The 26821-nt window shown below is 46.4% G+C and overlaps 1 protein-coding gene across 1 annotated transcript in view; it reads right to left on the reverse strand.

Moving 5' to 3' along the window:
* Positions 1 to 26821, reverse strand: part of COL22A1 (collagen type XXII alpha 1 chain) — a 326388-nt gene that overhangs the window by 226795 nt on the left and 72772 nt on the right. Inside the window, exons 5-7 of the mRNA XM_008972890.2 lie at positions 17712 to 17823; positions 11300 to 11423; positions 5785 to 6060 (exon numbers count right to left, since the gene is read on the reverse strand). Coding sequence (XP_008971138.2) covers positions 5785 to 6060; positions 11300 to 11423; positions 17712 to 17823 — 512 coding nt within the window. The remainder of the gene's footprint in view (positions 1 to 5784; positions 6061 to 11299; positions 11424 to 17711; positions 17824 to 26821) is intronic.

Here is a 26821-nt window from a genome sequence, read left to right on the forward strand (position 1 = left end):
GTGCTGCCTTCTCAAGCACGAAAGCCGAACTCTTGCTAATGTATCAGAGCTGTCGACAATCTCTCGCTCTCCCCAGGCCCTGCAGGACATGGTTCAAGCTCACCCCTAGTCTGCCATGCTCATTGCTCCCTTTCCTTCAGCCACATTGGTTTCCTCCTGCCACCCCTCCTGCTCCTGCGCTGGCTCCTCAGCCGCCTGTCCACACACAGGCCCTCCCTGTCACTCTAGCACAACATCCTGAATGTGGTCCTAACAGCACTTCTCACAATGAATGATTCTGTCTGTCTCTTAGCTCAGTTTTTTAAACATCCCTAATAGAACATAGACCACGAGGGCAAGGTCTCCTGTCTCCTGTCCTTCGCTGGAGCAGTCCGACTCATAAAAGTGCCGTACAATCGATGGCTGGGTGGACGAGTGGATGAATGGATGGGCATTTATCAAATGGAGCTTGAGCTCAGTCAGTGGAGGGGGGAACGCTTATTGCATTGAACACTGATGCAAAGTGCCCTGGACTTACCACTCCCCTGCTCCCTTCTCAGGCCCATGTTGGACTCGGGAGTCCCTCTGCGCACTGAAGTGCCCCTTGAAGTGTAGCCCCTCACCCCACTGACTTTGTTCAGCAGAAACAATAACAATACCATTCATCTGTCTGTTTTATTTCCTGTAGAGAACCAGCCCAGAAACAGGAGAAAATGACAAAATGAAAAATTGTGGTTTTGAACAAAGCCTACTTTCAGAGACAGCCCTGCTTTCTTCATTATCAAACATACTCGCAGCAGCTGGGACTGCCTGGCAAGGCCGCAGGGACAGGGAAGGAGAAGAAGGAGACAGGAGGCAGGCCAGGGACAGAGCACACTGGATTGGGATCTGGACAGAGGCATTCTCAGGTGGGGTGAGAGGTCCTCTGAGCCAAGAGGGGCCCTTTCCGATTGCCTGAAATCCCAGCATTGCCCCAGCCACTCAATCCTTCTCTTCCTTTCCTCCCTGCCCCACACCCTGGGATTTCACCTCCTGACATCACTGTGCTGCCCCACTCCTGTCTGGAAGTCCTGCTCCGGTTTCTGCCCTCAGCAATTACGGGTTGAACTGCTGCATGGGTCTGCTTGGCTCCCTGGATCCCAGCTTCCCTCCATATCCCACCCATCAGCAGCTTAGAGACCCTTTGCTGGCTGCAGTGTGGAAACCAATTAGGGAGCACAGACAGCTGGAAGGCTGCATTCAGCACGGCCCTGTCTGAGCCTCAGCTCTACTTTTCTGTCATATCAGTTGGTCAAGTTAGGAAAACTGAACCTCAGTTTTTCTTTCTGTGAGATGGACTCACAGGGCTGTGGTGGGGACCAAGGGAAACAGAGCCCATGACAGCACAGTGTCAGCCACAGATGAAGCTTCAGTGTAGAATGTGTAGGATGCCCCAAACCATGTGGCTACAAGTACCACAGCTGATGCTTCTGGAAGATTTACTAAGAGGTAGAGATGTATTGATTCTCCTATATATTTTCTTGATACTTGGTTTTAACATAAAAATGCAACATGGAACAGTCAATGGGTGTAATACCCCCATGGACACTCTTCATTATTCTCTATTGCCTCTAACCCAGCTGAGAACTCCCCATGTGCCAGGCACTGTTAGGTGCTGTGTTTACATACTGGTGATCTCACTTAATCCTCACAATAGCTCTGACAGGTGTGAGTTTCCACTGTCTCCTTTCTATAGATGAGGAAGTGAAGGTGCAGACAGGTGAGGCCACTGGCCTGGGTGTTTTAGTCTAGTTTAGTAGACCTAGAAACGTCTATTCAAGAAGTAGCATCTTGATTTAATTTGGGAGCACTGGTAGCAGAGCTGGAAAGTGAGTTAGGGAAAGGAAGCTAGCCTGTAAAGGGCTGTTATCAAGGGTGTTACCACTGTGAGCATCTGCAGTTTACACGTGTTGGGGAACTCTGGAGCCCATCAAGAATATGTGACTCAGAGTTAGGATGTCAAGTGGTGAGGGAGCTGGGGTATTGATACTGCAACTGCCACCAGTCCTTGGCGGAGGGCTGCTCCTGTGGGTGTTGATGCCTGCTTGATAATGGATAGCACTGTCTCTGGTAGAGACGGAAAGCCCTCAGGCAAGACAGGTGCAGGCAGTTGGCAGCACAGCTGGTATGCACTGAAATGATGAGGACCCAGGGGGATATAGGTGGGGAACCAACCACTTCTACTATACTAGGGTGTTGTATGTGGTGGGGATGTGTCCAGAAGGAAACTCAGGTCTGATTTCCAATCCCCTGTTTAGGGGTCGACCATATAATACAAATGGGTACCTTGGAGAGTACCAGAAGCTAATCCTCTTCCTGTTTTCAAAACCTGACACCACCACCATGATAATGTGAAGATGGTGGTGATGATGTTCATGATGACGCATTTATTGAAAGCTGGCGGTATTCCAGGAAGTTTTATAAGCACTTCACATATGATACAGCATTTAATCACACAACAACCCTGTGGAGGGAGGGCTCATTTCTCTCTTGTTACAGCTGAGGAAACAGCACCAGAGAGGCTATAGGGGAGCTTGGACTCCAGAACAATTTTGTTTAACTCAAAGGCTAAGACAGGCATTTTTAGGGATGTGGGGCTATTTGCTAAAGTTGGCACTTATTTTAGGAGACTTTTAACTCAAATATAGTCTCCCACTACCTCAAATAGAAATATAGTGGAAATCTCATTGTTGGATGTTTGGAACCAGGGTTAGAAGGATCTAATCTTGCTCTATATCTTTGGACATGTTCGTTATTCCCTCTGAGCCTCCGTATCCTTGTCTGTAGAGTAAATGAGAGGCTAGATAAGATGCTCTCTGGGTTCCTTACAGCTCAGAGGGTATCTGCTTCAGGTACTGTTATTTGGGGGCTGACAGTAGAACCATGGAGCTCACAGAGCCAGAGTCCTAGCCTAGCTGCCCAAGACAGGGAACTTAAACAAGTCACCTGATACTTCTCAGTTGGAATCTCCCCACCTATAAAATGTGAGCAGCATCCACCCACCTGGCCTGAATTTAGGATTAAGAAGGGTTGTGTTTGTGACCGTGATGCACACTCTGAGGGAGATAACAGTGATCCTTATTGTGTCATAAATACCCCATAGCTCCATCTTGTCCAGCCCTTTGATGTCTGTTATCTTGGGCAGGGAGAGGTTTGCAAATGGACCTGGAAGACGGGCTGTGTGAGTGGAAACCCCAACTGCCATTTGTTGGCTCTGTGATCTCAGAAGAGTCCTCCAATTCTCCAGGAGCATCTCTCTCCATCTGTGAAATGAGGATCTCCACTCTATCTACTTTCTGAAGTTGTAACGATTTTGGTCAGAAATGGGGTAAAGGAGCACTTTAGTGCAATGCGTGACACAGAGCCTCTGCACAAGTAGCTAGAATTAGCAGCAGGCTGAATAATGATTTTATAGCTTTACTTTTATTTTACTATTTTTTGCTTAACTTGGTTCCACATCTATTATTTCATCCCCTCAGCAACTGCATATAAAAACAAACAGGGTGTGATTCCCATTTCAGAGATTAAACAATCTAACAGATAAACAAAGCCTGGAAAACATGAACAGTGTGTGACGTGGGCGATGGTGTTACAGCTGGCTGGCAGTGGCTGGCATGCGAGCTGCAGTTTGCACGTGTCTGTCCTCCCACCTCTGCAAGCCCCAATCTCTCCTCTCCCCACTACCCCTGACCAACTCACTCTCAGCTTAATTTTTAAAAATTGGTATGCACAGGGTTTTTGATGATTTATCGTTCTGTTAACAAAGCAAGTTATGACAAAGTCTATAAACCTGTTTATGATGTCTTTTGCCAGAATGCCACTTCCTAAAATTTTATGTTTCCCAACTTACTCATTTTTTCTTATGGTTTATGTTTGACAGACCAGGAAACAATTTTGCAGCATGTGTAACAAATAAGCAATTAGTATACAAAATATGTAAAGATTATCTAGAAATCATTCAGTAAATAAAACTAGCATAGTAGTAAAACAGGCAAAGGATATGGCCTAGCATCACCAAACGGGGACGTGGGAACCATCAGTAAACATAGGGAAGGATTTCCAGTCTCAATGGTAATCAGGCAAATGCAGATGAAAACCGCAATATTACCCTCTATGCCCAGCAGACTGGCAAAACAACAAAACATTATACACATATATTTTATATCTATATAATGTACCATTATATAGATATAAATTATATGTATCTATATATAATGTTCACATGTTTATATATTTATATATTATATATAATGGTATATATAATTATATAGATATAAATTAAATAAACATTATCTATATAATTTATGTCTATAATGTATGTATATGTTTATATAATGTTTATATATTATATATAATTTATATATTTACACACAACATATATATATATATTCACACACACACATACATACACACATATAAAGGTCACTTTCTAGAGCAATTTGAAATACATGGGAAAGTTAAAAATTGTGTATCCCACAGCCCAATCATTAAACTTGAGGGTACATACCTCCAAGAAATGCTCTCAATTAATCTATATCTCAAGCTTAAAGGGCAGCTGTTGCTTACATTTTCCTCATAAGTAAAGTGCATGGAGATGTACCCCCCTTTTCAAAGTCCAAGGCTTGCTAATTATGTAGTGATACATTAGAAACTATCTAAATACCACTAACAGGAGAATGAATGATGTATGAATGAATATATAACAAAGCATTATGCTTTAGCTAAAAAAAAATAAAAGCTTAGACATATAATTTTGAGTAAAGAAAACAAAAAAAGCCAGATGTAGTCCATTATTTACATAAACTTCCAAGAATCTATCCTATGCGTAATGGTACTATATTTGCTTATGCTTATGTATACATAGATACATAAAATGGTTTTGGAAAGAGCTTTCCCCACATCATGTTTCCTGTTATTTCTCAGGCAGTGGGGGATGCTCTTGGGCATGGGAGCTAACGTTGACTTCAGCTTGAAGACGGAACATGTGGATCACTGTGCAAGATGTCTGTGTGTATTGTATTATGTACATACTTACAGTGTATGCATCTCTGTGGCTACAGATGTGGGTATGTATTTCCAGAGGGAAGAAAGAAAAATTAAAGAAATGAAAAAAACAGAAGAGAAATGAAGTAAGGAGGGAAGAGAAAAAAATAAAAGAAGGAAAGAACATTGATTCAGGATGTTCAGTTATTACCAGTTGTTATCCCTAGTTGGTGCAATGAGGATAATTATTGTTTATTTTCCACATATTTTCCAATTTTTTTTACAATCAAGGAAGAAGGAAAAAATCTGTATTTAAATTTATCAGAAACTATTATATACCTATCCACCTACCTGCATATATATATTCATATACATATGTATCTATATATGTATGTATGTGTGTGTGTGACTTTGCAGACCTAGGAGCTACCTTTCTCTAAAATTGTTTATGCGGCCAGATCCATGTCAGTCTTGCTCTCTTTTGTGGGTACCAGTGTCCCCAGTGCGGAGCACAGTGCCTGGCACATAGTAGGTGCTCAATGTACATGTGATGAAAGATTGATGGAATGGTTGAATAACTGAATGAGTTAATACATGGGTGATGGTGAATTGGGGTTCCAATATGGCAGTTTTCTGAGTCAGGGTCTTTCCTTCTAAGACGGTCCAAGGTGATGATTTGGTACCTGGTTCATGCAGGTGTGGAGAACACTGAGGGCACTTAGCTCCCAAGGCTTCTCCCCGGTGGCCTGGAACCTGGGCTGCAGAAGGCCCCGTGGTACTCACGTCAATGGGCACACTGTCGTAGAGGCGCTTGCCAATCACAGTCTTGCCCTGGATGTCAATGTTCTCCCGTTCCTCGATGGGTAGTGTCTGCACCAGCGCACAGTCAATGTGCAGGGAGACGTTCTGGGCCTGGATGCTCAGGGCCATCTTGTGCCAGTCCCGGTCAAAGAGGTCATTGACCCGGGAACCTCGGAAGACCACCCTGACAGCATCTTTCATGGCACCCACAGCGTTGTACTCGACTGCCTTGTTTTCACCATCCAGCCGGATGGAGACCTGGGGAGGAAAGGACCAGAGACTCCTTGAGCTTCTTGGGGCCAAGGGAAAAGGAGAGAATGGGAAACGGGAGTTCAGAGTCAGACCTGGCAATCCTGAGTCAATCCTGGCTGTGACTCTTACCAGCTGGTCACCTGCCACCTGAGCTTGGACAAATTCCTTCACACCTCTGAGAGCCTCGGGTTCCTCCTCGCACAATGGTGTTAATGATGTCTACCTTGCAGGCTGTTCTAAACCCAGTATTAAAAGGAATAATTGCACTCATACATTAACTCAGGGGTCACAGCCTCAACTGTCTGGAAGGGCTATGCGGGTAAGAGAGCTTTGGTGAGACTCCAAGACAATTCATGCAGAGGGGCTTGAGTTGTGAGACCAGCCAGAAATCCTAACTAGTTTCAGTGTCTTTTAAAATCGTGGGCTGGTTAAACCAAAAATATCTTCAGGCCTGATCTATTACCCTACACTGTCTTTTATTTGAGGATAAAGCTGGGGCTCCCATAAAATGTTTCTTGATAGCAGAGGTCTGATCTGTCTGGGTCATTGGGGTAGCCTTTGGAAAATGCACAGGCATTTTGTAATGGGCAAATTCTGGAGAAGATTTTACTGTTTTACTTCTGATTTTTTGTTTTGTTTTGTTTTTTTTGAGATGGAGTCTCACTCTGTTGCCCAGGCTGGAGTGCAGTTGTGTGATCTCAGCTCACTGCAGCCTCTGCCTCCCAGATTCAAGCAATTCTCTTCTCCCGCCTTAGTCTCCCGAGTAGCTGGGATTACAGGTGTGCACCACCACACTCAGCTAATTTTTGTGATTTTAGTAGAGACAAGGTTTCACCATTTTGACAAGGCTGGTCTCAAACTCCTGACCCCAAATGATCTGCCCACCTTGCCCTCTCAAAGTGCTGGGATTACTGATGTGAGCCACCGTGCTCAGCCTGATTGCTTTTTAATAATGAATAAATGAGTATGTTCTCATCCATGTACTTATTTTGTCATCCCTCCAGAATAGTCACCAAACATCCTGTGTGCCCAGCAGGCAGCATGCCAGGTGTCAGGAACACAACACAATCAGTGCACAAAAGTATGAACAGAATAGAAGGCACAGAACATGAGTATCCATTGAGTGACTGAAATAGTATTTCCTCGTTCCATCTCTGCAAGGTTAGTCTTCATCTGCTCTAATATTCACGTGTTGCCCTTCCCTGGGGCTCCCTGCTCCCAGGATCTGACCTTTTAGGACTTCTCGGCTCCTGGGCCCTTTGGCTTCTAGTTGAGCTTGGCCCATGGGAAGTCCATTGGAATGGAGACCAGTGAGCAGGAAGAGAGAGAGTTGGAGTATTTATTCCTCCCACCCCTCCTGGCTTCCCTGTGGCTCCTGAGTGGCTTTGTCCCTCCATGTGCCCCAGTTCTTTGGACATATATCCTCCTCTGTGACTCTAGAACTCACCATCTCCTCACCGTTCCCCTGCCTATCCAGGCCCAGGTGGTAGCTTCCTCCTGTGGCTGATCCTGGCATGCCTTGGCATTTCTTGTTGGTTTCCTTAACCCTTATCCCTTAACCGCATCAGCTCCCTTAACCCCAGTTACTTTGCTACAGCACTCGTCAAAAATGTGGGCCCAGTGGGGGCTGTCTCTTGCCAGCCTACATCTAAACCAATGAATCACTTTTTAGCTGTGTGACCTTGGGTAAGTTATTTAACCTTTCTACAGCTTCCTCATTTGTAAAATGGGACCAATAGTAGTGCCTATTTGTGAAGAGGATTATATAAATTGATCCATGATAATTTAATTAATGAATTGTCATGAGGATTATGAGAATTATAATATATATAAAACATTTATATGGTATTTATTATTTGCCAGGCACTGTTCTAAATATTTGCAATAATGAATTAAGCAAGTAAGTTCACAGGCATCACAGCAGTGAAACCTTCTCTGATAAACATGTACTCTTGGATTTTAACCTGGCCATCTGTTCTCACATCCCAAGATGTGATTTATTGGCTTTTTTCTTTTTTCTTTTTCTTTCTGTCATCCCAGCTGGAGTGCAGATGAGTGATTCAGCTCACTGCAACCTCAACCTCCCAGGTTCAAGCAATTCTCCTGCTTCAGCCTCCCGAGTAGCTGGGACTACAGGTGCGCACCACCATGCCCAGCTAATCTTTGTATTTTTGGTAGAGACGGGGTTTCACCATGTTGGCCAGGCTGGTCTTGAACTCCTGACCTCAGGTGATTTGCCTGCCTTGGCCTCTCACAGTGCTGGGATTACAGGCATGAGCCACTGTGCCCAACCATTTATTGACTTTTTTCATAGCACAGCATCAGTATATGAAATTATCTTATGCATATCTTTTGTTCACCTTTTTTGTCTTTCCCATCCATGCTTTTAAACAGGCACTTTCTCTCTTCATCTCTGTAATCCCAGTGGCTAGGAAAACACATGGTACACAGTGGCACTCAATAACAAGGTACTGAATGCATGAAGGAATGAACAAATGAATAAGAGTCTCTGTAGTTAAAGGAAGGTGCTCACGTAGTGCAGGGGGATCAGCTACATATTCAACACAACCTGGGTCTTCTGGTCTCTTTTTCTGTGCTCCACATGGCTTCAGTACAACCAAGGAAGACTGGGATTTATTTTAATTGCATCACCTATTTTATGCTATGAGTAGGGCATAAAATAGAAAACTATGAAACCCTGTCGAATGATCTAATACTTCTAATACATATAAAGCTAATAATTGCATGATTAAACATGGTCTTCTATTTCATATGTTCGAGCACTGTGTCCCTGAACCTTCAGAGCTTCCTGGGGACATGACTTTCCCATGTTTCTGCCTCTAGCATGATATAGAGCAAGGGAGGGCATCCAGCAGTCCGATGTCTTGTGTTTACCAATACTAGCTGGGTGGCCCTGGGGAAGGCACTTTCTATGTCAGCTCCATCAGCAAATCCTACTGGTTCTATTTTCAAAATTAATCTATAACCTGATTGTTTCTTCTAATCTCACTATTACTGCTGGCATCCACACTTGCCTGGATCACTACTATGTTCTCCTAATTTGTCCTCCTATTTCTGGGCCTGTGCAACTCCACAGAGTCTCTTCTCAAACAAAAAGTCCCTACACTGGCCTACAAGACTTATTGAAACCCAGCCTCAGTTTACCCAAATGACAAATGGGGAAAATGTCAGCTTTTAAGGGTGGTTGTAAATGGCAAATGAAAGCATGCACATATATATCTGTAGATGAACTTCTCTATCTGTAGATCTGCCATGACTGACAGAGTGCATGGGCATGCAACCAACACCACTCTGCTCACAGTTCATCTTCTTTATAGGTCTTTATCCAACTTTCCTATGTCTAGCCAGTATTTCCCCAGGGCGTGGAAGTGCACATCATTGGCACTTCTGGTGACGGGCACTCAACCAAGCCTTGATTAACAAGGGTAAATTTCTGTGTGCCTCTTCAGACAGGAATCTCAAATCTCAAGACAGACTTCATCTCTGCATGGTTCTGTGGTATTTCATCCCATTACTCATTTTGACAGAAGGAGGGGAAGATGCACACATGGCAGACAGGACACAGACAGCTCTGCAAATGCCATGAAGGAAGAGATCCCAGACTGAGGGGGCGGTGCAGGCTCACCCACAAGAATGTAATGTCAGGTGCCCAGTCCCACTGCACCAGACCCTGAGAAAATGGAGAAGCAAGACCTGTGCAATTGGAGATGGAGTTGGATGGGAATGCAATGGACTTCTCCAGAAAAGTGGCCTCTGGAGAAGAATCCCAACTCCTCCATTCAGCCTTCCACACTTACAAAATCAAGCCTCTCAGCAGTTAGTTTGAAAATGTCTCAATGTCTCTGCATCTCAGTATGACCAGGGATGTTATGGAAAAATCATTCAGCAGGACTAATTGATCAGGACAGGCTTGGAACAGAAGCCAGCTGAGCACATGGTTAAAAGCACAGATGTGGGAACCTGAATGACTGGGTTCAAATCTCAACCCCTGCTCTTATTACCTGTCAAAAGGTAAGCAAATTTCTTAGCCTCTCTGTGGCTCAGTTTCCTCATAACTGTGATGCTAACAGTAGAAAATATTCACAGAGTTATTATGAAGACTAAATGAATTAGTATTTGTAAAGCCCTCCAAACAATCCCCAGCTCCTACTAAGAGCATGTACATGTTGATAAGCAAACGCATCTGAAGTCAGGGCCCAGCCTCAACCTGGGAGGGCGAGCTCACTGTTTAAGAGTATCTTGCCCTCTCAGATGGCAGGCCACAAGTGTGACTGCTGGAGTCCAATTGCTTGAGCATGCTTTTATTTTATTTTAGCCCCCAGGGAAAGTTTAGTCAGTATCTCCCAGCTGAAAAGTGAGTAATATCTTCATCCAGTTCATTTTACTAGGAGAAGAGAAAGAAACGGTTTGTCTATGACTTGAGAACAAGGGGATTTGGATTTGGCAGACAACAAATAGTAGTGTTGCTTTTATCTCAAACCAACAGATGGTGTTGATGGCTTTGAATTTCAGATTTCTCTTTCCTCACTGGACTGTGTGCTGGTGGAGAGCTGTCCTACCTTCATGGGAACTGAAAGCTGAAACACACCAGAGGTGAGTAAAGACAGGACCCAGAGCTTCATTCAGAAGAACACTGAAGGGAACTTCTCATGATGAGATTTTATTACGTATCAGACACTGTTCTAGATGCTTTACAGACCATTATTCCATCTGATTCTCCCACCAACGGTTCATGGTAGGTACTCTATTTTCCATTTTACAGCTAAGAAAACCAAGACTCAGAAAGATAAAGTAACCCATCCCAGGACCCACACGAATGAAGGAGTAGACACGAGACCTGAACCCAGGTCTATGTGACCCTGAGCCAGTGCCCTCCACTGCATCACGAAGCTGGGTCACTCATGCTGCCAATATAGGTGTCACAGGACAGCAGAGTTGGTGTCCATGTCCTTGGCTAGACCAAGTGCCTTGGAGGACAGGAACTCAGTCTTCTTTACCCCCATCAGAAGGCCTGGTACTACATTATCATTAGGACAAGAAGCTAGACCTCTTGGGTCTCATGACATCCCCCCCACAGGTCCTCTGAGCCTCCATACGCCAGGCTCTCTATCTCTCTAGGCCCAGGGATAAGAGCCCTGGAGAAAACATGGTGGGTGGTGCCATCCACTGTGAGAGGGGAACAGAAAGCTCAGGACCACTGAGATAAGGCATCTGCTGCCCTTACCTGTGGGATGCCGTACTGGTCGATGACCTGCCAGATATACCAGTCTTCCTTCCGAGAGGTTTTCCTGAACCGGAAGGTTGTGACAAAGGCGTATTCATCAGGTAAACCTTGGGGGAACACATCCCTGGAGAAAAATGGAGACAAAGACACCAGGCTTGGCGACGAGAGCAGGGAGCCAGCAAAGTGAGCCCACACAACCCAGCAGTGATCAAGCCCTGCCAATTTGACTTCCTAAATATTTCCACCATCCACCTTCTTGGCCTGCCTTCACTGCCTTCTCCTTAGGTCAGGGCCTCAATGTGGCCTAGACCATCGTCATGACCCCCGAGGCTCCAACATCAGCACCTTCAAATCCATCCCTATGGTGCGTCTGCTTCCATCTCTCCACCACCACCATGACTCTGATGACATCCACAGTAAACGCTAAATGGTCACGCCCCCAGGATCAAATATGGAGAGACACCCAGCTTCGCTGCTCCCTGCTGCATCCTCCTCAGCCAGGACAAATGGATATACCTTATCCTGCTTGGTGCCCTGTCCCAGATGCCAGGATGCCATGGTCTGAATGTTGCTGTCTTCCTAAATCCATATGTTGAAATCTTCACACCAAGCTGCTGGTAACAGCAGATGGGGTTTTGGTGGCAGGTGATTAGGTCTTGAGGGCAGAAAGCTCATGAATGGGATTTATGCCCTTATAAGAGAGACCCCAGAGAGCTTGTTTACCCCTCCCACCATGTGAGAGTACAGGGAAGGATGGTGTCTATGAGGACCCTGACCTTAGACTTCCCAGCCTGCAGAACTGTGAGGAGTAAACACTGTGTATAAGCCACCCAGCTTAGCTTACGGTGCTTTGTCATAGCGGCCAGAATAGACTGGGATGTAGCACATCCTCTTCTCTCCCACAAGGCCCAGGTTCCTGCCTGGCCTGTGGAGCCAGCCTCTCACCTCAGGGAGGCCTCAGCTCCCTGTTGCTCCACCCCCACCAAGTCCTCGGGCTGCTTTCCCTCTTCCAAATTCAGAAATGAAAATTGTTAATTCCCTTCTATGGAGGCTCAATCCCCCCCACCGAGAACCAAGATGCCATCCCTCAGTCCCTCTGTCCTCGGAGCACTCTCAGGCCAGCTGCTCTTCCATCTTCCTCTGTATCATGTACAGGGCACCTGAGCTCCCTCCTGCCTCTTGCATATCAGCACAGAACCCTGCCACCCCCACCAACATGCAGCCTCTCCTGATTGCACATCCCCAGCCGGGACCTGAGCCATCTCCCACTTCCCCTCTTTCTTCCTCTCCTTCCCTCCACAACAGGGTTCTGGGAAACATCATTGACATCACCCCCTCCTTCCTCATCTCTCCCCATCTGCTTGACTCATAGCCACCTGTCTTCCAGCTCGCCAGCCTCCCCATGTTTTCCTCGTGAGGTCCCTGGTGAGGAAACACTGACAAATCCCTGTCCCTCAGCACCCACTCGGGTCCCTGCAGCACGGCAGGCACTTCATAAAAGCTGAAGGAATGCAGAACTTTGAAAACTGTCAACAGCCATTTCCATGGAGAAACCTCTCTTTCGCCAGTGCTAGTACAGGACCTGGTTGATTTTCCTGGAGGACGCATCCTAGACAACATATATGTGGGAGCTGTCCCAAGCCTTGTAGGAGTCTGAGCAGCCTCCCTGGCCCCCACCCACTTGATGGCAGTAGCAACCCCTCACTCAGTTGTGACAACAAAATTGCCTCCAGATACTACCCAAGGTCCCCTGGGGGGTGGGGGTGAAATTTCTCTTAGTTGAGAACCACTGATCTATCCTAGACTTACATCCTATCAAAATAAAGTTTAGCTTACTTTTTCATAGTGTTTCTCAGATTCAGTAAAGCACTTACACTTAGGATCTCATTTGACATAAGAGTCTACGATTTAATAAAAATACGTATCTTTTGAGAGCTTAACACAGGCTCACCACAACTCTTTTCACATATTGCCTAATTTCTTCCTCACGAGAATCTATAAAGAAGGTGTTACAGGCGTGAACCCGGGAGGCAGAGCTTGCAGTGAGCCAAGATCATGCCACTGCACTCCAGCCTAGGCGACAGAGTGAGACTCCATCTCAAAAAAAAAAAAAAAGGTATTTTGATCCTCGTGCTGTAGCTGAGGGCACCCAGGCTCTGAGGGGTTAACTCCATACCATCTGGCTACTAAGTGGCAGAGGGAGACACACCTGGGACCTGCTCTCCTAGGCTCTTCTCTTAATCACCAGCTGACTGCACCTTAATTGCAGAGCCAGCCGTGGGGGAGCCCAGTCCTGCCCTGGGGGCTGGGAGCTGCCTCAGGAATGTACATGATATTGACTTCCCTGCTGGAGGAGGTGGACCCTGCCTGGCCAGACAGACAGGAAGGGAAGTGGGGAGGCGTCTGAGTTCCTGGTTCTCAGACTTGCAGATCCGCAGGGACTTTGTTTGGCTGTAGGACCTGCGAGCAAGATTCTGATTCTCAGTTTACATCTCCAGGCTGGGAGATGACGGCCCAGTTGTTCAAAGTCATTCTCTGAGTTGGGATTTCACCCAGGATCACATCCAGGTAGTAGGAACAGGGCCCATCACTCATAGCACCTGGGCCTCCCTCAGCATTCAGAGACACCCTCAGTCACTGCCCATGCAGGAGGAAGATGGGGCCTCCCCACCTGCATCCACAGACACACGCTTTGTAGCTACAGATCAGTATGCTGCTTTGTTTTTCATTTTCTCCTTCTTTTCTTTCTTTCCTTCCTTTCCTGTTTTTTTTTTTTGTTTTTTTTTTTTTTTGAGACAGAGTCTCGCTTTGTCTTCCAGGCTAGAGTGCAATGGCATGATCTCAGCTCACTGCAACTGCTGCCTCCCGGGCTCAACCAATTCTCCTGCCTCAGCCTCCCAGGTAGCTGGGATTACAGGCGCCCGCCACCACACCTGGCTAATGTTTTGTGTTTTTAGTAGACAGGGTTTCAGCTAATTTTTTGTATTTTTAGTAGAGACATGGTTTCACCACATTGGCCAGGCTGGTCTCGAACCCTGGACCTCAAGTAATCTGCCTGCCTTGGCCTCCCAAAGTGCTAGGATTACAGACATGAGCCACAGCACCCGGCCATTTTCTCCTTATTTTCTTAATGAATCCAATTATGCTATTTTTTTTCCCTGAACACACTTTCTTCTTATACCTTTGAAATACACACAGACAAGTATATCATAAGAAAAAGTACAGATTTATCTGTTAATGACTTTTTATTCCCCTGATTATAATAACTTTTGCTTAGGTTATACACACACATATGTGGGTATATGTGCATGTGTGTGTATATATATGTATATACCTACACGTGTGTTTATATATGTACCCATATGTACCTATATATACATACATATGTGTATCAGTCATTTTAATCAGGGAGAAAAAAGATCATTAACAGAAAACATCTAAAGAAAGGAAATAGCTGAATCCAATCTTTTCCACAAATAATATAGCAGATATGAGATGGCAGTGGAAGGGTAAATAGTGTGTAATTAGAGGACCTGAGTTTGAGGCCAGCCTCTGCTTCTGACCTGTGAGGTGTTGAACAAATCACTGTCCCATTTTGAGTCTCAAATGTTGTACCAGCTAAGTGAAAAGTGTAATACCTGCCTTGCTCGTTTCTGTTATTGTCATGAGAAATAAATTAGATAAGGTGCGTCAATGCCCTTTACATATTAAAAAGGTGAGAAAAAATATAAATATTAAAAGTGACAACTCTTTTCTTTATGAACAAAATTAACTTGCAAACTAAAGTTTTATGTATATGTGTTTAAACTTCAAAGCTTTAGAAATTAAAAGTATAATATCCTTTCTTGAAATGAAAGAGCTTTGCCAATTTGATTTTGTTTTGGGTGCTTTGCCATTAAAACAAATGTGGAAATTCCTCCTCAGAGCAACTCTCAGAGAGCAGGAAGGAGCCCAAATCCGTGACCCAGAATCGGGGTCCCATGCTGTGTTCCACAGAGCATTGCCTGAATTCGGCCGCTTTGCTCTTTGATGCAAGTGCCTCCTTAGAAGGTTAGCAAACAGAGTGGTCCTTGGTTAGACCCTTCCACTAGATTTGTGTAACTTTTGCTTTCTTTATTTTGTTCCTTATCTTTTGCATTTTTTTCTTAAAGTTCCATGTGATTTTTTTCTGCTTACAAGTGGAATAGGTGGTGAATTGGACATATTAGGCAAAGAAGTGAGGGGGAGTGAAGGAGGAAACAGGGTGTAGACTCTGCTCATCCCTGTGCACCCCCCACATGAGCATGGGGCCAGGTGATTCATAATAACATCCTCCAGCACCTGGCTGTGTGTGGAGAGAGAACAACCTCATTGTCTGGGAAAATGACTCTCTCAAGAGTTGGCTGACAGCGATTATTGTCTTTGTTTCATGAAAATGAGACTCAGAGAGGAAGTGACTTGTCTCATTTCTTCTTCTGTAAAATCGCTCTTGGAATGCAGACACTGTGAGCCACGGATGAAATGACATTAGGGTCTGACACAGTGCCTGGTGTGTGGCTGGCACTCAGAGAATGTTCACTGAATTAAAAAAACAAAAAGGATCACACACATGCAGAAACCCATACTCTATGAGCTGGCGTTCAAAGCCAGTCTTTGCCAGACTAGCATCTGAAAGAACATTTTCACTCCTTACGGGCTGTTGACTCATTCATTCAGCAAATATTTCCTCATTCCCTACTCTGGGCAGGGCTTAGTTGGGTGCCGAGACTGTAGCAGAAACCAAGACTCAGTTCCTTTCTAGGACTTCTCATTGAGCAGGGGAGATAAGACTATTGCACAATTGATCAGCTAACTTCAAATTTAACACATTCTGTACAGAAGTACAAATTGGGAGGAGGGTAGGTAAGGGGAAGGCCTGACTTTGGGGATTCAAGGAAGGCATCTAGAGAGCATAATGGGTGAGCATGCTTTGCAGGATGAGCAGGGCAGGTGTCCCAGGTAGAGGAAGAACATGAACTAAGGCCTCCCAGTGGGAGGAGGATGCCTGGGAGGACCTAGAACAGAGACAGGAGGCAGACAGGGAGGCCTGGAGGATGAGCCAGGAGGCCACAAAGACAGGACAGGGCTGGGTCACACAGGGACCTTCCTCTTCCTGGCCTTTTAGTTTACTAAGAACACTGGAGGCAATTAAATATTAATAGTTTAAAGATGGAAGAGAGGTCGCATAACACAATATTGTCAGAGGCGTGTGAACCAGAGCAACTCCATCTTAAACAGGAGCTGGGTAAAATGAGGCTGAAACTTACTGGGCTGCATTCCCAGATGGTTAAGGCATTCTAAGTCACAGGATGAGGTAGGAGGTCAGCACAAAATACAGGTCATAAAGACCTTGCTGATAAAACAGCTTGCAGTAAAGGAGCCGGCCAAAACCCACCAAAACCAAAATGGCCATGAGAGTGATCTCTGGTCGTCCTCACTGCTACACTCCCATCAGCGCCAGGACAGTTTATAAATGCCATGGCAACGTCAGGAAGTTACCCTATATAGTCTAAAAAGGGGAGGCATGAATAATCCACCCCTTGTTTAGCATATCATCAAAAAATAACCATAAAAATGGGCAGTCAGCAGCCCTTGGGGCTGCTCTGTCTCTGGAGTGGCCATTCTTTCATTTTTTTACTTTCTTAATAAACTTGCTTTCACTTTGCACCGTGGACTCGCCCTGAATGCTTTCTTGCATGAGATCCAAGAACCTCTCTTGGGGTCAGGATTGGGTAACAATGTCATTTTTGTCTTCAAAAGATTTGTCTGCCTGTAATAAGAAGAATAGAGCATTCATTTTGGTATCATCTTTAGCCCCTGACTGGAGGCCCAATAAGTGTCAGGAACTGGACAAATCTTTACATCATATCCTATCAATAATGTAGCAAGGCAGGAACGTTCACTTTGGATTGAAAACATGAGAAAATCGAGGCACAAGGGCATTCAGTAATGTGTAAAGCCAAGTACCCAGTCAACAGTGATACTCAGTCTCAACTGACCAAAGCCACTCCGAGATTCTGGTGAAGCCACGCCTGCCATGAATGCAGTGTCAGGTCCTTAGTAGGTGCTATGCACTACTAAACCATACCCGTTTGTTATTTCATGAATGGACAGAAAAACACATGTATGAATGAATGATTAATGCCAAATGTGTATGGAGAGATAGGTGTAGAAGGATCAGAGAACCAATGAAGTCAATGATAATAGATTGGCTAAAACACAGGTCGAATTCCCTGGTCCAGTGGTTCAGCTGCTTCATCGCGGGGCAACCTTACAAGGCACTGAGTAGGTTAAAGCCCGGCTCGGTGCCAAGTATGAAACAGGCTGCTGGGCCCCTTTCTTGCCCTTTCCCATGACACCCTGGGCAGGTCTGGAAAGAGAAGTGGCCACTCACTCAGTACTTTGCACCACAGGGAAGGATCCCATCCGTACATAGGAACTCTGAGCTCCATTCTCTCTCTTCCCCAAGATTTCCTTCACACTGAACAAATCCATCAGGTCAAAACCTGTACAAAGAGAAGAGCTGGGAGTGAGTTTGGAGAAGGAAGAGTGTAAGAGACAAAGGAAAATCACATCCGCTGTCTGCAAAGGCAGCCTGCCCATCCTGCCCCAGGAGAACAGATCGGGAGGGAATTGTTCAAATACATATTCAGGGAGAAAACACAAGCACCCGAGTAATGAGACGTATAGCCTTGGCTTCAACTCCAGGAAAAAGGTGCAGAACACAGACAACTGGCTTTCTCAAGAAAATGTGTGTGCATGTGGTTAAGCGTGAGACAAATGGAGGGTGTCCTGGTTGTGTGAGGGCCGCAGGGTCTTGGTGTCCACGAAACCCAGATGTGTGCTCTTCGCTCTTGCAGGCTGGCTCTGCAGGCAAACGGCCACTCACGGCTTTCCTTCCTGCAGCCGTATTTTTGCCTTGCATCTGGACTTTACATGGGTAACAGTTTGGCAGCTTTTAAGTTTCATGATTTTTAAAGAGGGAAACATCAGAGAGGAATAAACTGTCTTCATGATACTGCATTATTTGAAATGATTTTGTTTTGTTTTGCTTTGTTTTTCCTTAGTTCAGTTTAATTTCCCTCTAAGAGAGGACCTTATACGCATTGTCAATGTAAAGTAACAGAAAAATCAGGGGCTTTGGACTTGGGTGAGGGTCAAGGGTAAGGACGGGGGTTTGATCCTGAGCGGCCATGGGTATGTGACACTGGGCAAGCTACATGACCCACAGGAGTCTCGGGTACTTCACTTGGAAGGACAGCAATGATGCCTACTGGGTAGGGCTCTGCGATAATTGTGTAAGACCCTAAATATGCGTCACTCGGCATATGGTGAGAAATTCACAGAGTGGGTTTCTTTTTACAAGTGATTCCCCACAACCACCAGCACACGCTGTCCACATTCCCCCACAATGGGATGCTTTCTGCAGACCAGGTTCTCAGAGGGGCCTGAGGACAACACTCGTTCTGGAGGCTAACAGTGTGACTCAACACCCGCCTGAAACTGTCTCTCTCAGACACTGGGGAAAGCTCTCAGCAGGTTACAGGGAAGCCGGCTGAAGGCAGGCACCAGGCTGAACTCACCTGTGCCCCCCCAGGGATAATATACTTCTCGGTATTCACACCTAACCCATGAGATTTTAGGAAGAGTTCCTCATTGTTTCCAATACTCTAAGGTACTACTGAAAAAAGAGAAAAAGAAAAAAAAACAAACAGGAAATGGACTTGTAGGGACTAACATAACGATTAAAGCCTCTTAGCCTCTTTCACCACTAAATTCTGCCCAAAGAGATTATTTATTCATTCATGCTTTTGAGAGCCAGGGCCACGCCAAGCATTGTGTAAGAAATGTCAGGGAGGGAAGCAGGTAGTCCTGACGTAAAGTTTGAGTGTTAGAACCGGACAGATCTGGGTGGTGATCCTAATCACTATGTCTTTGCTGGGTGACCTTAGGCAGGTTGCCTGACATCTCTGAGCACTGGCTTTTTTCATCTGTAAAAAGGGGATTATTTTCGAATGTACACCGTTGCAATGAGACTTAAATGATACAAAGTTCTTCATACAGTACCTGACATACAGTAAATCACCAACAAAGCACTTTTTATATTTACTGTTTTCTCATCACAATTACAGCATCCTCTAATGCTAAATTCTGTCCATAGATGTCATGTATTTATTCAGTAGATGTTTTTGAGAGCTTGCAATATGCCAAGCCCTGTGAGCTCCAGGGTTGGAGCAGGCACCAACACAAAATCCTGGCTCCAGGAGAACTGGAACTTGTGGGGACCCCAGAAATAAGGAAATGCACAGTGCAAGTGTGCAATACAATTCCAGGCATGAAAAGTCAGTGAGCAGGGGCAGCACTGGAGAGGAACAGAGCTGGGGTGACAGGGAAGGCGCTCCGGGAGGAAGCTACCAGGTAGAGGCCTGCTCTGGCCTGCGATGGTCTGGGAAGGGGGTTCTGAGCAGGGCAAGGTTGCTCTGGGATTGAAACCCTGCACTTTTTGGATTGGACCGTTCCCTGCCCTTTGCCATCCTGAGGTTGTCAAGTTCTCGGAAAATGACTAAGAGCTGCCATTATGTCATTTTTAAATAGCATTTCACACACCGGCTATTTAATGGAATTCATGATATAATTGTTAAATGATATTGGGTCCTTAAGATGGGAACAGTATTCAGAAGCTTCATTATAGATGGAAAAAGCACCCCTCCAAACCGTGCTTGGTTACACACACTAGTGTGAGTGATTCAGCATCTCTGGAGACGGTTGGTTTGTGGGAGGGAACAGGCACCCACAGTCCCACAACTGAGGTCCCCTGTGGTGCATGGGTTGATCCAGCTGAGAGGCTGCCACTAGGCACAGGCTGAGTGAGGCCAGCTTTCCTGACCCGCCAGCTGCTTGAAGACAGGGCCCAGCTTGCTGAGTTTGCCACCCTATCCCCCTCGGGACCTGCAGGGCTGGCCCACAGTGCAGATTTGTCAAACTGAACATAGGGCCTCACTCTGAGCTGTAATGCAGCCTTGGTCCCTGGTAGAGACTGTGTGGGGGAGAGAACACCCAGCACGTGGACCAGATACCCAGATACTCCTGAGTGAAGTCCTACAAATGAGCTGTGTGGCCTTGAGCACGAGCCTCAACCTCTCTGGGCTTGTTTCCTCTGCAGTTTTGTAAAATTGGGATAATAATAACAGAGTATAGTAGACAAGTAAGGGCTATGATAACAGTTTACATGCAAATCCCTGTTCCCACACTTTCTCTCCCTGCCAGCTCTCAGGGGACCTCATGTCTTCATCCACCAAATGGGACATTAAGAATAACCAGTCAGCCAAGCACAATGGCTCACGCCTGTAATCCCAGCACTTTGGAAGGCCAAGGTAGGTGGATCACTTGAGGTCAGGAGGTCAAGACCAGCCTGGCCAACATGGTGAGACCCTGTCTTTACTAAAAATATAAAAATTAGCCAGGGGTGGTGGTGGGTTCCTATAATCTCAGCTACTTGGGAGGCTGAGGCAGGAGAATTGCTTGGACTCAGAAGGCAGAGGTTGCAGTGAGCCTAGATCGCACCACAGCACTCCAGCCTGGGTGACAGAGAGAGACTCTGTTGCAAAGAAAAAGAAGAAAAGGAAAGGAAAGGGAAAGGGAAAAGGAAAGGAAAGGAAAGGAAAGGGAAAAGGAAAAGGAAAAGGAAAAGACCAGTCATCAGGCCTGGACAGGACAATGGCCCTGCACAGTGTTTGCCTGTCTGCCAGTGGCAATACATTCTGACTCTACTATTAGACATTCACGTCTTGGAAAATCACTTTGAGTTTTAAATGAGAAAATGTAGGAACATGCCTGAAACACAATAGTTGCTCACTAAATGCTGGATGCTCTAATGGGTCCCTCACCCTGAATGAGAACAGGATCACTCCTCTAAACCCTCACAAACTCTAGATAAACATGCGGCATGGACAGGTGGGTGGGTCTCCCTGACACCAACATCCTGTGATCCTGGCTGAGTCATTTTCTTTCTATCAGTCTCATCTGTAAACTGGGAGAATGGGTGCAATTTGATCCTCTTTTGTGTTTTTAGCACCAAAAACTGTTGATCATATTTCCCCCAATTCTTGCCATGGCTGGGAAGAGTCCCAGTCAAACTGCATTTTTTACATAACAGTTAATTTGAATGTGCAATTGTACGCAGTGAAGAATCCCTCCATTCAGTATGCCAGGAGACGGGAGTTAACAGAACAGCCGCCGTTCCTACTCAAAGCCATGGGGTTAATCCCAGGTAAAGGTACGATGCACACGGGGCATCTATGATGTTTAACGCAGCCCAAGGCACTCTGCTCCCACACAGAGTTCCAGCTGGGACAGTGAGGAAGTTATCCGGTTTTGTGGAGCCTGTTTCCGTAACTGGAAAAATGGAGAGAATGATTTATTGCAGGGGTGTCATGAGACCTAAGTGTGACGATGGGATTAAATACCTGGGGGGAAGCCAGCACCCAGGAGTTACTCGGTCAACCCCACTGTCCCCGCCTGGGGACCACAGTGGGAACCTGTTGACCCAAGTGAAGCTTGGTCCCCTGGCAATCGCTCTGCCACCACCCCAGAGCCCCGCCTCTTTCACTCTGGTTATAAGGACCAGGCCTCCAGAGTGCATGACTGGGAGCAGCCGCCACACCCACCGGAGAGGGAGTCCTGGGGAGTCCCCGAGAGATCCCAAGTTGGACGAGGCCAGTCACCCAGACATTGGGAGACATTCACCAAATGCATGCTGCGAGCACTCCCTCTCCCTCATCTCTCCCCTGCACTGCTGTTGACAAAGCCCCCAGCCCACCTGAACAGGGCCTCAATGCCCCAGAGGCTGCAGTCTCAGCATCGCCTGGGGACAGAAGCATGGAGAGTCCCCACAGCTCTGGGCTCCCAGGCAGGCCCAGTGAGGAGCAGCTGTTGGAACTGACTGGGCCCCATACAACAAGGGGCCTTTGACAACCCACCGGGCTGCCCCTGTATTGGGGCCCCTGTGTCTGGAAGTGTCCTGGGGCCTGAGGAGCCCCAGCAGTGGGAGGGGCTGGTGCCTCTGAATGGGGGAGCTTGGCCATGAAGACCTGGAGGGCCCTGCGGTTCCAGGGTTCCATGAAACTGGTGCCTAAAGTGTACAGTCTGCTTAGGATTAGATGTTGTCCCAGAGAAAGGCAGAATAGGTGAGAACAGGTTTTGAGACCAGCCCATTCTAGGTTCAAAACCTGGCCCAGCCCTGGCCAGAGGTGGGACGTGTCCTGGTGGCCTCCTCCTCAGTGATGCAGGGGTGAGGACGTGCCTTGCAGGGTTGTCACCTTGAGGAGGGGCACAGACAGCACCTGGGAGTTCTTGAGGTGGGAGCTGGGGGAGGGGGTCGCTGCTGAAGAAAAGCAGCAGCCAGTGTAATTGAGGCAGCAGAAGCAGTGGCGTGGAGGGAAAGAGAGCACCGCAGCCGGCCACACCTGGGTTCCTGTCCCTGTTCTCAGACTCAGCAGTTCCACGGCTTTGGGGCAATTTCTCAGCCCCTTAAGCCCCCATTTGTCATCTGTGCAAAGGGGATAGGCAGCCACTTCTCAGGGCCACCTGAGGAATCTCACAGAGGTTGGGTCCCTGGAGGCTCATGGGGAGTGAGGGCTCTTACTCAGAGGAGGCTCACAGGTGGCCTCAGCAGCCCCTCACACACTCACTGAGGGATGAGGGGGAGTGAGGAGAGCCTAAGAGCTGGTCCAGAATCTGGGTGGACACGTGCCTACCATGGGAAAAGTCAGGGCCGGGAACTGCGAAGTGGGCCGATCCTCTACTTCACAGCACCATCAAACACCACTAAAAATGGACACCTTCATCTGCTTTTCCCTTCAGCAGTCATATTGGAGAGAATATATGAAATAGACTTGTTTTCAAAAAGCAAGCCTATGCTCTACTTTCTGGTTCCACTTTTATTGGTTTCAGTGAACAAAAACAAAGAGTTGAATACAACAAAACTTGGAACAACAAGGAATTAACTAGGTGGCAGCAAAGGGCATCAAAAAAAAAAAAAAAAAAGATAAATTGCCCAAAATAAATAAGGGCTGGGAAGGAGAATAAAAAATGTTCCTGAGGAAAGCAGGCTGTGATGCAAGGCACTGTGAGATAAAAAAAGCAACTGTTTCATGCAAAAAATAGAGGGAGCACCTCGCTGAAGCCAGGGAAGCCGCTGGACCACGTGGTGTCAGAAGACCTTAGTGATAGCCCAGGTCACTGGCTGCACCTGCTGTGCCAGGTACCTACTGTGTGCTCCTCACCTCATCCAGCAAAGGTCGACCTGGATGGAACTTTGCTGCTGCCCTCCCCCACCCCCTTAGCTGCCTTAGTTCCTCTTGGAGTTTCCATGGGTCTGGGCAAGATGCAGGCAGCTTATGTTTATGGGGCTGCCTCCTCCAGTAGATGGAGAGCTCTTTGAGGAAAGGGATGATTTGATCTGTTTCTCCATCCTTAAAATGCCTGCTGCTTTTGCTGTTCCTATTCAAGCATTTGAGGGTCATTTGTGGAAGGAGAGAAGAAGAGAATGAAGGAATTCATGACCCACTATAAAGGGCCTCCTATGTGTTAGATGCTGCGTGGGCTGCTCAGGTTGCCATCATGAACAAGCGTCTGGGCTACTGTGGGATGTCAGGACCCATGGCGAGGGTACACTGGCTGGGAATAGGGTGGGCTGGTGCCGGTCAGGCTGGGCTTTTGTCGGCTCCATCGGGGAGTTTGGGTTTCTTTCTTCAGGCAATGAGGAGCCACAGAGGGCTTTAAAGTGAGGGAGAAATACCATCTGGTTTCTATTTTCCAAGGTCATTCTGGCAGCAGGGCATGGAGGGGCAAGACCAGTCAGGAGTAGGTAAAGGTACAATGCACACTGGCATTTGCAATGTTTAACGCAGCCCAAGGCACTCTGCTCCCACACAGAGTTCCAGCTGGGAACTGGAGGGCAGAGATGAGGTGAGTGAGATGAGGGCAGGTGAGGAGGGAGGGATGGAAGAAGCAGTTGAATTGGAGGGCGGTTTAGAAGGTACCATGGGCAGGACTTGGTGATTATCTGGATGGGGGGCCCAAGTGGGAAGAGAGAGACATCCAGGATGTCTGTGGCCAAATTTGAGACCTGCACATGTCTAACATATGCTTTAAGCATTAAGTAGCTAAACTTCTAGAAAAGTTGCCTAACACTTTTATTGGCTAGAATTTGTAGAACATTTGGTTTTTAGAGCTGAGAGGGACTCTTGAAGACATTCTGTAGGATCCACTGTTATATAGGTGAGGAAACTGAGGCTCAGAGAAGTCAAAAGATTGACCCAAGGTTGGCTGGCTGGTGAGCAGCAGGGCCATCTAAGACCTATGCCTCCAATCTCCTGTGTCTATTCTCATCCTCGTGCTCACAGACCCAGCCCAGATATGCCCTAAAAATAGCCAGAGTCATTTATGGGAAAGCCTGGAGGTGAGGCTTTTGGGGACTGCATTTTTTCCAGAATACAGAAGCTGTCCCTATTACCCAATGGCATTTAAATTGGCAAATTTGAGGCTCCATCTCTCCACAACTCCCTCTTCAGCCTGAACATGGCTGGAGCGGTTTTTCGGGGTTGGTTATAATTAGAGGAGACGGTAGATAAAGCACAGGTTTATCTACCTGTGCATTCAGAACTGCACAAACAGTATTTGCTCTTCAGACTGAAGGATGCCCAGCTGACATTGTGATTTCTTTTCCAGGGAGACTCCAAAGAGGGAGGGGAGGCTTCAGGACTCCTCTGGCTGTGGACTGACACAGGAGGGCCCATAATAGAGGGTCCCAGTCACCAAACAGACTCTTTGAAAGGATCCTCCACGTATGTCGTAGACTAAGAAATCTGTTCAAAGTCCTGCATTTTCATGTGTGAGTACACACACACACACACACACACTCCTGAATCTTCCCAGCAAAAATCAGTTATTATTATTATTGTTAAGAAAAGGTCTTGCTCTGTCACCCAGGCTGGAGTGCAGTGGCGTGATCTCAGCTCACTGCAACCTCTTCCTCCTGGGCTTAAGTGAACCACCCACCTCAGCTTTGGCTAATCTTTTCACGGGTATTTTTTTGGTAGAGATGGGGCACGCACCACCATAGTTGGCTGATTTTTTTGTGTGTATTTTTTGTAGAGATGGGGTTTCACTATGTTGCCCAGGCTGGTCTTGAACTCCTGAGATTAAGCAATTCACCTGCCTTGGCTTCCCAAAGCTCTAGTATTACAGGCGTGAGCCACTGCACCCAGCCAGAATTATTCTTAAGTAGAAAATAATTGCTATTCTTCAGCCTACAGAATGACAAAAAAAGCTTTAAATTCATTCTGAGTTACAGATGATGCAGGCAGATTTGTTTGTTCATTTGTCTGTCTGCCTTCCTTCCTTCCACCCTTCTCTCTCCCTCCTTTCCTTTCTTCCTTCTTCCATCCATCATTTTGTCCATCCCTCCATCCAGCCTCCCATCCAACCATTCATGTTTTCATCCTTTGATTAATGTTTCTTATTTTCACTAATTCATTCATATATCCATCCATTCATTCCACAAACATTTGTCACATTCCTTCTAAGTGTCAGGTACTATCCTCTACTCTTAAGACACAAAGAATAAAGCCCAAGTATAAACAAGTCCTGCTCTCAAACAGCTCATATGCTTGCTGGGGAGGTAGACAGGGACGCAAATAATTATAATGCCTTCAGACTGGAGTTCTCAGAATAGAATAAAATGCTAAAAGAGCTAAAAGAGCCCTGTGGGGCTTCAAGCAGTTTCCTGGAGGTGACTGTTGAGTTGGGCTTTGGGGGACGAATAGGAGTTCACTGTGAGAATAAGTTGGGGATGGACACACCACACAGAGGTAATACCATCAGCTAAGGGGAGTACTGCATCTTTGGGGGCTAGTAAGCATTCCAATAGATTCATGAGTAAGCTAGGACAGAAGAGTCAGAACCTCTCCTGCAGAGTAGGAAGCATGGACTAGATTCTAGGAGCCAAGGAATCTAGGTTTTAGACAGCCCTTGATGAAGAGGAGGGAAGAGGGCAGTGCTGGAGGTTGACATGCTGATTAGAGATGCTACAAAACTCCAAAGGAAAGACAACAGTGGTCTGGATGGGCCTGGGGGCAGCAAAGGAAGTGCAATTTTCTTTCAACTCTTCCAGCCACCAAGTAGATGCAATGACAGCAAAAGTGCTATGTCTTGGAGTGGCCAGTCCATGGGGAAGAGCTCTGAATATTGCAACGCAGCCTATTTTTCCCTTCCTATGGCAGGAAAAGAGAGTAACTTTTGATGGTTTGGGTAAGTTTGCCTGATTTTTAAGACAAATACGGCTTTCAGTTCTTCACTCTGTTGAATCAGTTACCTAGAAATGCATATTGTACAGTCCAAGCTCCAAGGCTGGCCACTTGATGTGGCAAAACAGTGGCAAATGTGGGCTTTGCTGAATGGTGGTCTGAATGCAAATCCTGATTCCGCCACAAACTCAGGCAA

Source organism: Pan paniscus, chromosome 7, assembly GCF_029289425.2.
Source record: "Pan paniscus chromosome 7, NHGRI_mPanPan1-v2.0_pri, whole genome shotgun sequence".
Lineage (NCBI taxonomy): Eukaryota > Metazoa > Chordata > Mammalia > Primates > Hominidae > Pan > Pan paniscus.